At 36.2% G+C, this 16,510-nt stretch overlaps 1 protein-coding gene across 1 annotated transcript in view; it reads right to left on the bottom strand.

The window, feature by feature from the left end:
* The window catches only part of rictora (RPTOR independent companion of MTOR, complex 2 a), a 33,797-nt gene that overhangs the window by 15,149 nt on the left and 2,138 nt on the right, over nt 1–16,510 (bottom strand). Inside the window, 27 exon segments of the mRNA XM_058776654.1 lie at nt 3–232; nt 819–925; nt 1,034–1,126; nt 1,215–1,302; nt 1,419–1,528; nt 1,635–1,713; nt 4,345–4,421; nt 4,646–4,810; nt 5,743–5,869; nt 6,621–6,820; nt 6,906–7,041; nt 7,146–7,192; nt 7,509–7,610; nt 7,980–8,145; nt 8,294–8,394; nt 9,184–9,264; nt 9,363–9,429; nt 9,511–9,601; nt 9,748–9,835; nt 10,411–10,493; nt 10,577–10,644; nt 11,163–11,230; nt 11,502–11,671; nt 12,521–12,647; nt 12,744–12,807; nt 14,019–14,150; nt 14,301–14,365. Coding sequence (XP_058632637.1) covers nt 3–232; nt 819–925; nt 1,034–1,126; nt 1,215–1,302; nt 1,419–1,528; nt 1,635–1,713; nt 4,345–4,421; nt 4,646–4,810; nt 5,743–5,869; nt 6,621–6,820; nt 6,906–7,041; nt 7,146–7,192; nt 7,509–7,610; nt 7,980–8,145; nt 8,294–8,394; nt 9,184–9,264; nt 9,363–9,429; nt 9,511–9,601; nt 9,748–9,835; nt 10,411–10,493; nt 10,577–10,644; nt 11,163–11,230; nt 11,502–11,671; nt 12,521–12,647; nt 12,744–12,807; nt 14,019–14,150; nt 14,301–14,365 — 2,932 coding nt within the window.

The following is a 16,510-nucleotide window of genomic DNA, read 5'->3' as shown; positions in this document are numbered from 1 at the left end:
ACTGGGCTGACTTTCACTCTCGCTGTTGTGGCGTGAGCTGGTGGACTCGGAGTTGAGGCTGAGCGTGCTGGGCACAGATGACAGTTCACTGGGCAGCGGAGCGTCCACTTCATCAGGGACGACGGGCCACTGCTGTCTGCGGCTGTGCCGAACGGAGTCCCATCCCATAGCCTTCAGCACATCACTGCCCTGCCGCGTGCGACTGATCACACCCAGCACATACACACACGTACTGCACAGACAGCACTACTTGTTACTTACTGGGTATATGATGAAAGGTTATTTAAATGCTATTTTCCCTACTAATATTTTAGTTAGAGTGAGAGTGTCAAAACAAAAAGGAGGAAGTTTGTAAAATATGAACAAAGAGCTGTGGACAAGGCAAAAAAAAAGGTAGCTATTTGACTTACAATTTCCAAATCATCCATTTGAGATAAGACTGTTTTGTTTTTTGTTTAAAACTACCGGGGTTGGTACAATATTTTTAAGTTTCTGAAAAGTCTCCTATCCTCACCAAGGCTGCATTTATTTGATTAATTATACAGTGAAAACGCTGTGTAATACTGTGAAATACTATTACAATTTAAAAAAACAACAACAAATTTTTTATTCCTGTGATGCAAAGCTGAATTTTCAGCATCATTCCTCTTTACTCTTCATTACTACAGTCTTGTCATCTTGGGTATGAATATGTATTGGATGACACTATGTTATGTATTGGCCTCTTGCTAGCATAATGTTAGTGTAATGTTCTCACAGATGCTGCCCATAGGCATCAAATAAATAACCAAATACGTTCCTATATTAGGCAGTCTTACCCACGTATGGACAGAACCTCACAGTGCTGAGCCAGAGCAATAATATCTGGAATCACGTTCTCCTCTCGTAGGAGGTTCAGACCCCAGTTTGAGCTGCCAATGTTGCCCTGAAATATTTAAAATGACAAATTGTAAGACCGTAAACTTGCATACAATGACACCAGAGACATTCAAGGAGATCCTAATACAAACAGCATGCAAAAACTATCACTGACCAGAGCCCATAGCGCCGCCTTCAGCTGTTTAATGCCTTCCCATTTATCCAACACTGGAGATCGGACTGTGTAGCTGAGATCTGGGATAATACCCTAACAAACACACACAAATAACACATAAGTGCACAAAAACAAACAATGCTATTCAGTCATAGCAAGCAGCGTGAGTGCAGCTGGGTACCTGAGCTTCCAGCAGCAGGCATCCTGTTTTATCATGAACCAGCTGCCCATATAAATGCACAGGGAGAAACACATTTGGCCTCTGTAACCTACAAGATAAATGCTTTGATTAAAAAAGTATACATCCTGTTTATACATATTCATAACAGTGTTACTTTAGCTTCATTTAGAAGCCCTTTACAGGATAAGGAAGGAGTGCTAAAACCTTTGGTTGCTGCGGCGGACGTAGTTGTCTCCGTCGACAGGTTTGCGGTATGTTGTGAGAGCTTCATTCAACTGCTCCTCAATCATGTCCACATACTTTAGATTATACTCCTGCAAAAACACACACGGCTCAATACATCTGCATTCAAGAGGAACAAACAGACACAGGTGTAAAACCACAGGCTGAGAGAGAGAGACAGTAGATTGATGCTTTCACCTTCTGCCATTTATCCAGCTGTTTGTTGACATAGCCTCTTTCATTGAGGTAAGAGAAGCCTTTTGGGATGGACAGGAACCTACAGAGGAGAGCAGAGAGACATTTAACACATTATATTTATTCTTTTAGCAGATGAGGAGTACAACCACTTATGAGCTTATTTAAATATCTAATTTTTAGTGCTGTCAAACGATGAATCGCATCCAAAATAAAAGTTTGTCTACATAATATAGGTGTGTGTATTGTGTATATTTATTATGCATGCATAAACACACACATTATATATTTTGAAAATATTTACATGTATTTATTTACATGTCAATGCTTGTATTAATACAATTTATATTATAAATAAATATATTTAATATATAAACAGACCATATTTTTCTGAAATACAGTAGGGAAAAAAATTATTTGATCCCCTGCTGGTTTTGTAAATTTGCCCACTGACAAAGAAATTATCAGTCTATAATTATAATGGTAGGTTTATTTGAACAGTGAGAGACAGAATAACAACAAAAAAATCCAGAAAAAATGCATTTCAAAAAAAGTTATAAATCGATTTGCATTTTAATCAGTGAAATAAGTATTTGACCCCTTTGCAAAACATGACTTAGTACTTGGTGGCAAAACCCTTGCTGACAATCACAGAGGTCAGACATTTCTTGTAGTTGGTCACCAGGTTTGCACACATCTCGAGGGATTTTATCCCACTCCTCTTTGCAGATCCTCTCCAAGTCATTAATGTTTCGAGGCTGACGTTTGGCAACTCGAACCTTCAGCTCCCTCCACAGATTTTCTATGGGATTAAGGTCTGGACACTGGCTACGCCACTCCAGGACCTTAATGTACTTCTTCCTGAGCCACTCCTTTGTTGCCTTGGCCGTGTGTTTTGGGTCATTGTCATGCTGGAATACTTATCCCATTTTCAATGCCCTGGCTGGCTTCAATACCCTGGCCCTGACAGTACATGGCCCCATCCATCGTCCCTGATGCGGTGCAGTTGTCCCTTAGCAGAAAAACACCCCCAAAGCATAATGTTTCCACCTCCATGTTTGACGGTGGGGATGGTGTTCTTGGGGTCATAGGCAGCATTCCTCCTCCTCCAAACACGGCGAGTTGAGTTGATGCCAAAGAGCTGGACTTTGGTCTCATCTGACCACAACACTTTCACCCAGATCTCCTCTGAATCATTGGCAAACTTCAGACGGGCTGTACATGTGCTTTCTTGAGCAGGGGACCTTGCGGGCGCTGCAGGATTTCAGTCCTTCACGGCGTAGTGTGTTATCAATTGTTTTCTTGGTGTCTATGGTCCCAGCTGCCTTGAGATCATTGACAAGATCCTCCCGTGTAGTTCTGGGCTGATTCCTCACCGTTTTCACGAAACTCCACGAGGTGAGATCTTGCATGGAGCCCCAGTCCGAGGGAGATTGACAGTTATTGTGTGTTTCTTCCATTTGCGAATAATCGCACCAGATGTTGTCACCTTCTCATCAAGCTGCTTGGTGATGGTCTTGTAGCCCATTCCAGCCTTGTGTAGGTCTACAATCTTGTCCCTGACATCCTTGGACAGCTCTTTGGTCTTGGCCATGGTGGAGAGTTTGGAATCTAATTGATTGATTGCTTCTGTGGACAGGTGTCTCTTATACAGGTAATAAGCCCTTTAAGAGAGTGCTCCTAATCTCAGCTCGTTACCTGTATAAAAGACACCTGGGATCCAGAAATCTTGCTGATTGATAGGGGATCAAATACTTATTTGACTCATTAAAATACAAATCAATTTATAACTTTTTTTTAAATGCTTTTTTCTGGATTTTTTTTGTTGTTATTCTGTCTCTCACTGTTCAAATAAACCTACCATTAAAATGATAGACTGATAATTTCTTTGTCAGTGGGCAAACGTACAAAACCAGCAGGGGATCAAAAAAAATGTTTCCCCCACTGTATATACATCCATGTGTGTGTATTTATATATACATAATAAATATACACAGCACACAACCATATATTATGCAAACAAAAACTTTTACTTTGGATGTGATTAATCGTTTGACAGCACTACTAATTTGATACCAAGAAAAAAAAATTATCAAATCAATGCCAAAGAAATTTGAGATATTTTTTTCTATTGGCATGCAGTATGACCAAAATACATTGACAATTCTATATCACTATAACAGAATATATAATGAATGCATATAACAAAATAGTTTTTTTTGCTGGATATTCAACTTAAATTGTTTTAAATATCACACAGCCACATAGAAATGCTTACTTTAGGCCCTAATTTTATCAAAAGCAAAGTAAGAAATAATTGTGTGATGCAGTATAAAGTTTTAGTGTTGGCCAGAAATAAAAACTAGCTCGGGGATTCCCAAACTTTTTTTTTCAGCTGAACCTCTTTGACATCAAATATTTATTCGCTTTTCTGATGTTGGTTAATAGTCACATGAAATGGAGGTAAAAAAAATTATATACATTTCATAGTTTTATTAAGTGTTTGATGTTTTTATAATTATTACAAATAAATAATTATTTATTTTCATTTAACATTTTTATGATTTATTTAATTGTTAGCTTTTTATCAACTCACAAATGTTCTGCGGGTCCCTCACAAACTCCAGTTCGTGAAACTAGCTAAAAGGTTTCTTTTTAAGCGATACATTTATGTAGTAAACAAACATAAACTGAAAACCAAGACCTGTTTTACCTCAACAGCAGCAGAAGGCCTTTCTCTCCCAGGTGAGACAGAGCAGGTTTCATGTGGATCAGAGCGTGCAGGTTGGCCTGGAGTGATATAACACAGCAGAAATAAAGAGCATTAGAGTTGCTGTAAGAAACACATTTAACTGATAAAAATATTTTATTAAATTAACAAAGTACATTATTTAATGCTTAGCATATCATTACCTAAATATTTAGACATCTATCATACATATTCCTATCTGAAACTACATGAACTAATGATCTGCACTGCATCATTAACTTCCTGTAGCGGCGATGCTGATTACCTTCTCTTCACAGGCTTCATCCAGGATGTCCAGCGCCTCCATGGAGACGGTTTTGTTGTGGTCATGCAGCTGTGTGACTAGCAACTCCATCCCCCAGTTACTGAAGAACTCAACGTTAGCGCGCAACAGCACACGCAGGAGTTTGGTGGCGTACATACGGCAGTTCTGAAACCAGACAAACAGGGAGAATCACTAGGAAGTTCATCTGAGATCACTCTATATTCAAATATACAGTCAGAACCACCTGAAAAGGTTTTACAAGAATCTTATAGGATGGATATAAGTTATCTAGATTCAACAAACCTTAAAATTAGTTTGTTTTTATTACGGAACATTAATGAAATGCAGATTACTGCAGCATGAACAAACATCTTAACATATTACGTGCATATTAAAAGGTACGTTGCATTGAATACGGAAATAAATATAGGGAGAATCACTCGAAAAGGCATCCAAGATCCATTAAAATACGCAAATAATTGTTTAAGTAATTGTAAAATTACTGAACATTAATGAATTGCAAATTACTGTATAGCATCAACAAAACATCTTTGCATATTACATATGCATTATTTAGTTGTATTTAAAAGGCAAGTTGGAAATATGAAAATATAAGGACTTTATATTTTTACGAATATAAGTATCTATAAGCAAAGCAAAACTTGAGATTAAATTGTTCTGTAACAGGACAAACAGAGAGAACCAAACTAAAATCCAACAGAGATCCTTTAAAAAAAAAAAATCAAATATACAGTTAAAATCCACTTAAAAGCTTTTACAAGAATCTTATAGGATGGATATCACCATTATCTACCATATAGCGGCAAACAAACCTTTTTTTTCAAGATTTGTCAAACAAATCTTGTTTGTTTTATGTTTTTCAAATGAAAACTTATTATTTTAGTTTCACTGAGATAGTTTTTAGCAAAATTTTGAATTATTTTTATATTTCCCATTTTCATCTGATTTTAGTGAAAATTTTAGTCATTTTCTTAAGCGTTTTTTTTTTTTACGTAATGAAAATGTTTATGGTTGTAGACTTGGTAAACTATATCAACCCTGCTGAAATCACAGAAATGCCTTTAATGTGATCTTACATCAGTGGCCGCTGTGAGGATCTTGGACAGAATGACTCGTGCGAGTCCGTCTCTGCTGTAGTCCAGAGTGGAGACCGTTAGTTTCAGCAGGTGATCCTGGTTTTTCATTGAGCACAAGCTCAACAGACTGCACAAAACAAATCAAAACCAAACACAGTTAATCACACTGCTACTGTGGTACCATAGTATTAACATAAATATATAAATAAATACATAAACAAGTACATTCTATCTGTTTTCTTTTTATTTATTATACAATTAACAAAAGCAAAAAATGCCTCTAACACTAGCTTTCTCTATTCTTTTTCTATTCAATCTGTTTTCTTTTTTTATTATATAATTAAAAAAAAAAACCTTGCTACGTGTATTGCGTTAAGCTAACTGAGACTTGTTATAGCACTTGCATATCATTGCTCTTTTGTTGATTTTTGATTGCTTACCTTTTGCCTTAATTTGTAAGTCGCTTTGGATAAAAGCGTCTGCTAAATGACTAAATGTAAAATGTAAAGACAGAAAGATGTCAAATTTGCCTTTACTCTTACAGCCGTTGTATTAAACACTCGTACAGCAGAGGTGACTACTTTCTGCAATTTAATGCCAAGGTGTTATAACACAAAGTTAGAAATGAAAATATAAATACCTTTTCTAAATTTACAATGTTAATAACTGTGGAAATCGTCACCACAGTATGTGAAAAGGGTCTATTTGTGGCAAAATTTCACCAATGTTCGAGTTTTGAAGGAACACTAAATTTTTGTGAAGTAAGTTTTTTAATTTTCTTAACATGGTATTGTGGTAAATTTATTATGAATGTGTTGTTAATAGTACTTGCTCATATAGCCAAAATAATAAAGTTTATATAAATAGCGTGTTCTCACCACTGGAAAACGCCACATTTCTCCAGCAATTTGACTCCAGCCGGCTGTGCAGACAGAGTACCCAGAAACAGGAAGTAGTGCTGACTGAGGGTGCTGAGGAGGCCGTTGCTATGGAGACTGCGTTCAGATTTAAGCCCAGAAGATGATGTGAGCCACTGGACGATATCCTTCACAAACTCCTCTAAATATGCCTGACCGTCCTACAAAAATTGGAAGAACATTAACCAAGTTAACTGCTGCTGTAAGGAGTAATTTAACAAAGGCTCAAAGGTCTTCATTTCTCACATCCTCCGAATCCAAGAGGAACTGGTTGAACTGGCAGCCCGCTACCGTCAGCTGTCTGGCTTTGGCGTGATCCAGCTCCAAAGCCGAGTACAGCTTACTGCTGGGCTTATAGAAATACAGCAACCTCCTTACAAACCTACATACAAACAAACACATACAGTAGAGATGTAGTTTGTGGTTAGTGCTTCAAGAAAATGTAGCACATGATGTTCAAGATAGGTCACCACACGCTGGTCTTACTTGTGCATCTGCTCGTCCTTGTTGTTTCTGAGGTTCACATGTGGCCACTAGAAAGGAAAAATAAGAGAGTAAGATTTTTTTTAATGCTCCTTTAAGAAGTCCCTTATGCTCACCGAGGCTGCATTTATTTTTCAGCATCATAACTCCAGTCTTCAGAGTCACATGATCCTTCAGACATCATTCTAAAATGCTGATTTGAGCTCCTTAATATTTTTGGATATTTTTATTTTAAATATTTTTTCACATACTATTTTTCAAAAATAGTAGGCACTAGACAGAATATTGTTCGGTATGTTGTAAGCATTATGCTAGTATTCTATCCAAACATGGCAGGAAGAGAGAGTTGGCCTGTTCCTCGTTTACCTTCAGTATAGTGATGATCAGAATCCAGTTCCAGTCCAGGTTCTGTTTGTGATGGAGGATCTGACTGTCCCTCAGGTTCATCATCAGCGCCTCTTCAGTGTCCTACACCACACAAACAACTCAGAAACCTCTGCTGTATCATATTTTATTAAATTAATCTATATAAACAACGGGTGAATTTGACAGAAACATATCATCCCAAAATCAGAACAAATCCAAGGTAGTACAACAAATGCAACAGTGATGTGTAAGTACTTTACATTTTAAATATCATATTTTCTTACATTACAGTAATCAAAGCTGAGAGAAGGAAATGTGACAACTCAAAAAATCTTAATTGTCCTAAATTAGGCATTTTCTTAGAGCAAAATCTAATTTCTTATTCTGATTTTGGGGTGAAATGATCTGGACATGTACTTGACAGGTGTTTTGAGATTCACCTCAGGTAGAGCAATGATATAGTGTGTGTACCTTCATAATATAGATGTCCTTCTGTAGACGCTGGTGCTGCTCTCTCTTGTGAGCGGAGTTGGACGTCCTGCGCAGGATGTGGTCCAGGTAAAGACTGTATGGCTTGGGGCCATGACGTTTCTTTTCGTGGAAACGCTTTAGGTGGTTCACGGCTGCACTGGCACGCCTGGAAAACACAATATTTAAAAGCAACAATGAACTCCCTGATAGCAGAAAACATTGTTTGACACATGCTTTCGGACTATAGGTTGTGTGTGTGTGTATGTGTGTGTGTGTGTGTGTGTGTGTGTGTGTGTTCACATTGTTACACTCACAGCCGTTTCTCCTGAGCGATGTCAAAGGAAGCAGCCATGTTGATTAGCGTGGGCAGACAGTGCAGATGATGACTGTGAGAGTGAGGAAGAATCGTATTGGCCTGGAAGAGAGAAGAACCATTATGTGAATAAATGTGACATTTTAAGGTCCAAAAATAAAGGCTAAAAGGGAAAATTAAACAGCAGTCCAAATGTACGTCTAGAATCTGGTTTACTAATTAACAGATCAGTAACTATGGTGCATCACCAGACAACTTTTGTTTTCCATTTTAATTTTGATTAAATGTTTATCTAAAACGTTTTTAGGATCATTAAAGATTTTTGCATTGTTATTATCATGACAAATAAGCACATTCTGACCCCCAAATTCTCAATATTTCCATGTGTCTAGACTTATTTAGAATTTACATTTATTCGTCTTCTTATTTATGACGTAATTTTTTTTCGTAAAAGAAAGTAAATAAAAGTTGAAAAAAAAAAGAATGTAAAAGTTTTTTCCATAAACTATTATTTTAGTATTTTATTCAAACACATGTATGTATTTTAGTTATTAGTAATTTTTGTTCTTCAGCTTTTGTAACTTTAGTTTTTGTAGCTTAAATTTTTTTTTTTTAATATATATTTACAATATAAGGAATAAGGAAATATAAATTAAATAGCCATGAGGAAAATAAATAACATAAATTGCAGTAAAAAAAAAAGTTGTAAATCTGATTGTTGTAGAGTTTTCTAAAAGCTTTATTGAAAGTAAAGCTACATTGTGCACAGTTTTATGAAAACACACTAAGCTGTCAAATATTACATAATTCAGGTTCATGGCCCCATAATAAATATTTATGAAGTGTAAAAAGGTAATAATCCCTGTTTACAGATCTGAAGTAATGTAATACCATGTGCAGAAGTTCCCCGAGCAGTATAGTGGCTCTCACTGATATCTGTCCATCACTGCTGGTCACCACTTCCACAAGACCCTGAGCAACCAAAACATTATCAATAAGAACGTCACAGACCCCTTCCATTAAAGGTAAAGAAAACTAAGCATGTATCAAGCGATCATGTGATTACATACCTCCAGTAGTCCACTGTTGATAAAGGCAGACAGCAGTAGTGCCAAGTAGTTGTCCATGAGGTCTGGTCTGGTAATGGTCAACACAAGAACATGAATGCAACGTTTAACTCAGAATACTCCAGTATTGCAGCAAGGCACAGAGTCTCACCTAGATCGTGCTCTGTGAGGCAATATGACTTTGGCTTCTGCAGCTACAAACCCATCAGATAGTCTCCAGCTGTCCTGAAACTTGCTGGGGTCTGAACGACACAAACATCAGCATGAAACGCACGTCCCAGACAGAAAGAGCAACATGCAAATCAGAGTTTACAGATACTCCTCTACAGCAGTCAGTGAGGTGCTTCTGATCAAATTAAATGTGTTTATGAATCGAGGTGCTTCTTACCCACGCTGTGCAGGGCTTCCTCAAAATCTCCTGTCACTATAGGAACAGGCAACCTGAAGATCTCATACATGACTTCTAATAAGGCTTTCTGCAGACGCAAAAATAAATGGATAGATCCGGCTTTTAAACAGATTTATTTCAGTGAACCAGTGGCAAACAATGCTTCAAAACTTTTTCAATTCATCGCTCAAATAACCTTCAATGTACTTTATAATATTTTAGTTAAAATATACTGTATGTAGTTAAATACTGTGGTTTATGCCCATGTATAACTAAAAATTCTTCTTTGTTCATTTAGTTGTACAACAAGTCTCTTCTGCTCACCAAGGCTGCATTTATTTGATCAAAAATACAGTAAAAACAGTACTATAGTGAAATGTTATTACCATTTAAAATAACTTTTTTCTATAAGAATATATTTTCAAATGCAATTTATTCCTGTGATGCAAAGCTGAATTTTCAGCATCATTACTCCAGTCTTCAGTGTCACATAATCCTTCAGAAATCATTCTAATACGTTGATTTGATGCTCAATAAACATTTCTCATTATTATCAATGTTGAAAACTGCTTAATATTCAAATATATAATGTTTTAGTGACAAACATGTCACATGTTAGTCTCAATAATAATAATAATAAAAAAAAAAGTATTTAAAACTCACCCTGACTTCCATGTTTGGTATACAGAGCAGGCCTATCAAAGACTGGACCCCTGAGTTCCCTGATTTACACAAGTTGATAATACCTATAGGAGAACCGCAGAATGAACAGGGATGAAGAGCGTTTCCCTTTTCTACTCTTTAGATGAAGATGCAGTAGATTTTATACCTGACCACGAGCGGAAGGCTGCAATGATGGCCATTTTACTGGCTAAAAAACGAGCTTCTCTGTCCTCCCTATGGAACACAATGATTCATAAAAAAGATTACTGTCAGAAATGCACATGATTGCAATGCATTACAGGTAAGTGAGGTAATGGTACAGAAACATACATAAAAGCACACGTGTGTGTGTGTGTGTGTGTGTGTGTGTGTGTGTGTCTGTATATACACACACATACATATACATATTATATATATATATACATATAGTACAGAAAGTATTCAGACCCCCTTAAATTTTTCACTCTTTGTTATATTGCAGCCATTTGCTAAAATCATTTAAGTTCATTTTTTTTCCTCAATGTACACACAGCACCCCCATATTGACAGAAAAACACAGAATTGTTGACATTTTTGCAGATTTATTAAAAAAAGAAAAACTGAAATATCACATGGTCCTAAGTATTCAGACCCTTTGCTCAGTATTTAGTAGAAGCACCCTTTTGATCTAATACAGCCATGAGTCTTTTTGGGAAAGATGCAACAAGTCTTTCCCAAATATATAAAAACCAAAATATAAATACACAACTCACTTGATTTGTGCCTCTGCTGTGTCAGGGCTATGTCTGTAGTGAAAGTCTGTGTAAGGTGCAAGGATTTGCTGGAAAGAAAAAAAAAAAAAAAAAAAATTAGCATGTATATATATATATATTTTACTCACTGCTGTGTGTGCACTTGGATGTGTTAAATTCAGAGCACAAATTCTGATTATGGGTAACCATACTTGGCCACATGTCACGTGATTTTCACTTTCACTTACTACTGTCAGACAATTTTTATTTAAGTACATTTTTATTTTATAATGGGGAATGATGCAAGTCAGATTAAACCTGCACCACAACGAACATCTGTGCCGCTGCATGCACACATACCTCAAGTTCAACATCAGCGTGTATGTACTGCCGTGTGTGCGGGTGATTGAGCAGGTGCAGTATGGTGGTGATCAGGGCCTCGTTGATGCGGCTCAGCTGACAGTCGATGACGTTCTTCAGGATGGTGCTCAAACCTCCCCGCTGGGCCACAATCTCGGGGTTCTTCAGTGCTGTTTTACAAGAAAACACAACCATATCAAACAAATATATACAATATAAATATATATATTCCAAAATCCTATATAGTATGAAACATTCGATAATACATCAAAATTTATATTTATTGACAAAATAATGACTAATATCCGACATTTAGCCCACACTCAGATACACTAAAAATGTGCATGTTCTTTGTGTCCACAAAAACCTCATCCACAGCTTTTGACAAGAGAAATTGTCATTTACACAGATTTATTTTAACTTAAAGAAACTCTGGCAATTCAAACTTTAGTTTGTACTAAATAATAAAACACAGAATCATATATATATATATATATATATATATATATATATATATATATATATATATATATATATATATATATATATATATATATATATATATATATAAATAACTGGAAAAGAAGTAGTGAAAGAAAAATAATATTTTTAATAAGTCTATTTTAATGGCAAAGATCAAAGTAGTTTAAAAGAGTTTCTTGAAGTTTATGATAATGTTACATTAAAAACTTTCAAAATAAAATTTACATATCTTTCAAATTAACATTTGATTAAAAATATTTTAGAATATTGATGTATAAAATTCTAAAATTTGACAAAACATTGCCTAGAATATATATCACTCCTACATCAATCTGTAAAAGAACTGGCATTAAGAATCTGTAATCCATATCAAATATTTTTGACCTGTTTGTTCACTAAGGTAAGCATTTGCAAACATTACCTCGAGGTGCAGCATGATTTGAGACATGATACATGCCAAAGTTTAAAACTAACCTTAAATGTAAGCAATAATAATAGTGATGCTTGTCTTGACAAATGTGACACATCTAACTCACCAAGTTCACAAATGATGGCGATGCAGGCTCGAACCATGCGATCTCGCTCCTGCAGCCCGTCGTTCCCCACCGCGATCAGAGAGTTTGTCAAAGAGCTGGGAAAGAGCTGTGCGTTCACTGTTATCATCTGAACGGGGAAAATAACAGATTGAGCTAAAATTCAGCCAACGCAACTAACATACACAGGTTATACTGAGTGCAAGAGTGCTGTTAGATGCTGTACCTTTCTGACCAGTCTGAGGGCTTGAGTTCTCTCCACCTCATTGCTCTGCTGAATGTCAATACACCTGAACACAAATCAACACATGCAAGACACTCAAACTTCCCTTCTGAGGCTTTCTGACCAAGGCACGTCACCCACCTGAGCAACTCAATGTTTTCACATTTTAATTTTACACTGAAGACAAGCAAATTATTTCATCAATTTGAAAATATGATGAAATATGACAAAAGACAGTAGTACATCTACATTATCACTTTGTTTTGTGAACTTAAGTCACTTTTATTTATATAGAGTTCTTTAACAGTGCAGGTTGTTTGAAAGCAGCTTTCTAGTAATAAACAGGACAATAACAGAATCAATAGCTATGTTTCCATCAAAAGGCGTGAGTTTAACTTATGCACAAATTTGAATATTGCATAAAACATTTGAAAATAAAGCACTGTTTCCATGCTATGAGTCTTAAGAGAACAAAAACACCACTTTCCTGTTAAACTGGCACTAAACATCACTAGGAGAAGCCACTAAATGTAATCATGTTCATAGTTAAAAATTGTCTTGCACCTCAGAGCAAGCAGACGAAACACAAATGCAGTCATTGCCCTCGGAGGTGGATGCCTGCTGTTTGGGAACGCAGTCGTGTGTAAGACAGTTCTGGCAGGCAATTGTACAGAAATACTTTGATGACAGACTTTGCTCAGGAATTTCAGAAAGACCATAACAACATTTCAGATGCTGTGCAACGAGATCGGTCTGCTGGTTAGTCAAGTTATGCTGCCCCATTGCACAAAGTCACATGACTACTTTGATGCACATGGAGGAATTTTTCAGTAAATTTTTTCTATCTCCCATTATTCGCAACTCTTTTTCACACAAGTCAAAAACCACCTCAAGAAAGTGTAAAAACTTTGTTTGCGAATTCAGACAATTTTTTAAAATTTGCCATTCACATCACTCGTTTCTGATATGACTTCAAAATACGCATGAAAACAGGATGATGGCAATATAGCTAAGGATTCAAACTTCTTCAAATATGACACTAATTCAAATTCTGCTGCTTAGCAGCTGGAAAAAAGACAAAAGTGTCATTATTCAGTGCAATGAAACATTCAGCTTTCAACATTCAAGAAACTCTTCATTCCGCTCAATTCATTTGCAGTTTTGCTCTCATCTGATAGTGTCAGTAAGGGTGGTCAAATCGATATTATTCCTGAAGTGTCTCTTAAACCTAATGGAAGCGGAAGACACTGAGGACACAAAACAGGTGTGAGAACTCACCTGGAGATCAGGTAATCCACCTGCAGCTGAAGAACTGTCTGGAGGACGCTGCTGTCACGGATCAGATACCTTAGTGCTCTCAAACCCGCAGCCCGAACCTCCTTCACCTCATTCAGCAACGCCACACGCAGACTAAAACAATAGAGAGAGAATGATACACACAAATCAGTCATCTGTGAGATTCCACGATGTTTGTGATGCCATCTCAGAAAGCAGCAAGTCTATGTAGTCAGCAACTAGCTCACTAGGTTTTGGAGCACAGTAAGAGAAAGTTCTACTTACCAAATGATGATGTCCTCATATGTAAATCCTAATTTCTCTTCACAATGATTTACACTGTTCAGGAGCTGAGAGAGAAAGAGAGAGAAACTCATCACAAATATTCTTGCACCAAGTCACAAAGTTCATTAGACTGTTTATGGTTAATGCATGAATATATAATCAGGCTCACAGGATATACTACTGTTCAAAAGTTTAGGGCTAGAAAGATTTTTTTATAAAGAAACTGATAATTCTATTCAGCAAGGATGAATTTTTAACTTTCTTTTAATCAAAGAATCCATAAAAATATATATCACACTTTCCACAAAAATATTACGTTTCATAATCAATAATGATAAGAAATGTTATTTGAGCATCAAATCAGCATATTAGACTGATTTCTGAAAGATCGTGTGACACTGAAGACTGCAGTAATGTTGCTGAAAATTCAGCTTTGCATCACAGGAATAAATTACATTTTTGACCGTTATTGGTCACACTTTATATTAGGTGGCCTTAACTACTATGTACTTACATCAAAAAATAAGTACAATGTACTTATTGTGTTCATATTGTATTGCAAAACACTTCTGCTGCTATTGAGGTGGGATACGGGTGAGGTTAGGGACAGGTTTGGTGGTATGGGTAGGTTTAAGGGTGGGTTAAGGTGTAAGTGATGGGTCAACAGTGTAATTATAAATGTAATTACAGAAATTAATTACAGATGTAACTACATATAGGTATCTTTAAAAAATATAAGTACAATGTAAAAACATATATGTACACAATAAGTGCATTGTATCAAATTGTTGATTTAATTGCAAGGACATATTAGTTAAGGCCACCTAATATAAAGTGGGACCCAGTTATTTTAAATTGTAAAAATTTCACAGTATTACTGTTTTTACTCATATAAATACAGCCCTTCTTTCAGACACATTAAAAAAAATCTTACCGACCCCAAACCTTTGAATTTTATAACACAATTAAAACAGAAATACTATAATAGCAGAAAAGAAATACTAGAAACACTTTTTTCATTAACATTAAGTGTTGTCGTCCCACTAGAACATCTAGTTTCTAACATGTAAACGAAGGTTGAATTGTTGCTGGAATGTTGTAGCATGTAGAACAGGAAACACGCATTTATAATTATATATTCTTAAGTTAACAAATTCATTCTTTAAATTCTCTCAAAGCTGTTTCGAAAGTGAACAAAGTTGCAAAACATCTTCTGGTAATGATGAGATGCACGAACTGAACCAATAAATAAAAAAGTGAGACAAACACATCAACAATTGCACTGAGCTGAACTTACAGTGTAAAATTAGTCTCCTAAGCATGTTTGTGTGTGTGTTACTGTGGAGCGTAATGACCTTGGCAGGCTGAGCATGCATATGTATGTGTTTATGATGATGTCAGAGCTCAGGCAGGCAGAAGGGGTCATGTGACCCTCAGTGAGGATTAGATCTCCTCTATCTCAGCATCCTTAAAAGGCCACACACAGCATTCATGCGCACACACCACTTGAGTTATTATTCTCCAAAGCTGAGAAAATCCCACTTTAACACACACACACACACACACACACAAAACCTGCACACATACTTCTGCACTAACAGTCTTAAGTTTAACCTCAGTCCCACTGAGATGAAACTCACACAAAACAAACTGGCTCAGAAAGAAACTGAAAGTTAGAGGCGGCGCCCACTAAGACAAACAACTCGACAACACACACACACATATATACACATATACACAAACACACAACGCCTGCTGCTGTTTACTATGTTACAGATCAGCTCACAGGACCAGGCCTTAAAAACATTGCATTATTAAAAATAAGTTCCCCCTCTTCAGCAAGTCAAATCAAATAGATTTATATAGAACTTTTCACCAAACACAGAAAATTATGATGTTAATGTTTATAATATCTTAACATCTTCATGTCTTAAAAGTTGCATTTAGCAGATTAGTGCTGAGAGAGATAATATAGGTACATTTTGCAACAATGTCAGCAATCACGCAGCTGAGATTTGCTATATAGTACATAATACTTTATACAAGTATACTGTATGTAAATGGAGAAAGGTGGATATACTCTTTATTCAACCGCCAAATGCCAATGCTATTCCAGTTTCTAGATCTCTAGTTTCCTGTTTATAGATATAAGTTACAAGCCAAAATAACAAAAATCTTTAAAGGCTGTTTTCTCAAAATAAGCCTTTCTC

The sequence above is a fragment of the Onychostoma macrolepis genome, chromosome 05 (genome assembly GCF_012432095.1).
Source record: "Onychostoma macrolepis isolate SWU-2019 chromosome 05, ASM1243209v1, whole genome shotgun sequence".
Lineage (NCBI taxonomy): Eukaryota > Metazoa > Chordata > Actinopteri > Cypriniformes > Cyprinidae > Onychostoma > Onychostoma macrolepis.
This window is presented reverse-complemented; position numbering and strand designations above follow the sequence as displayed.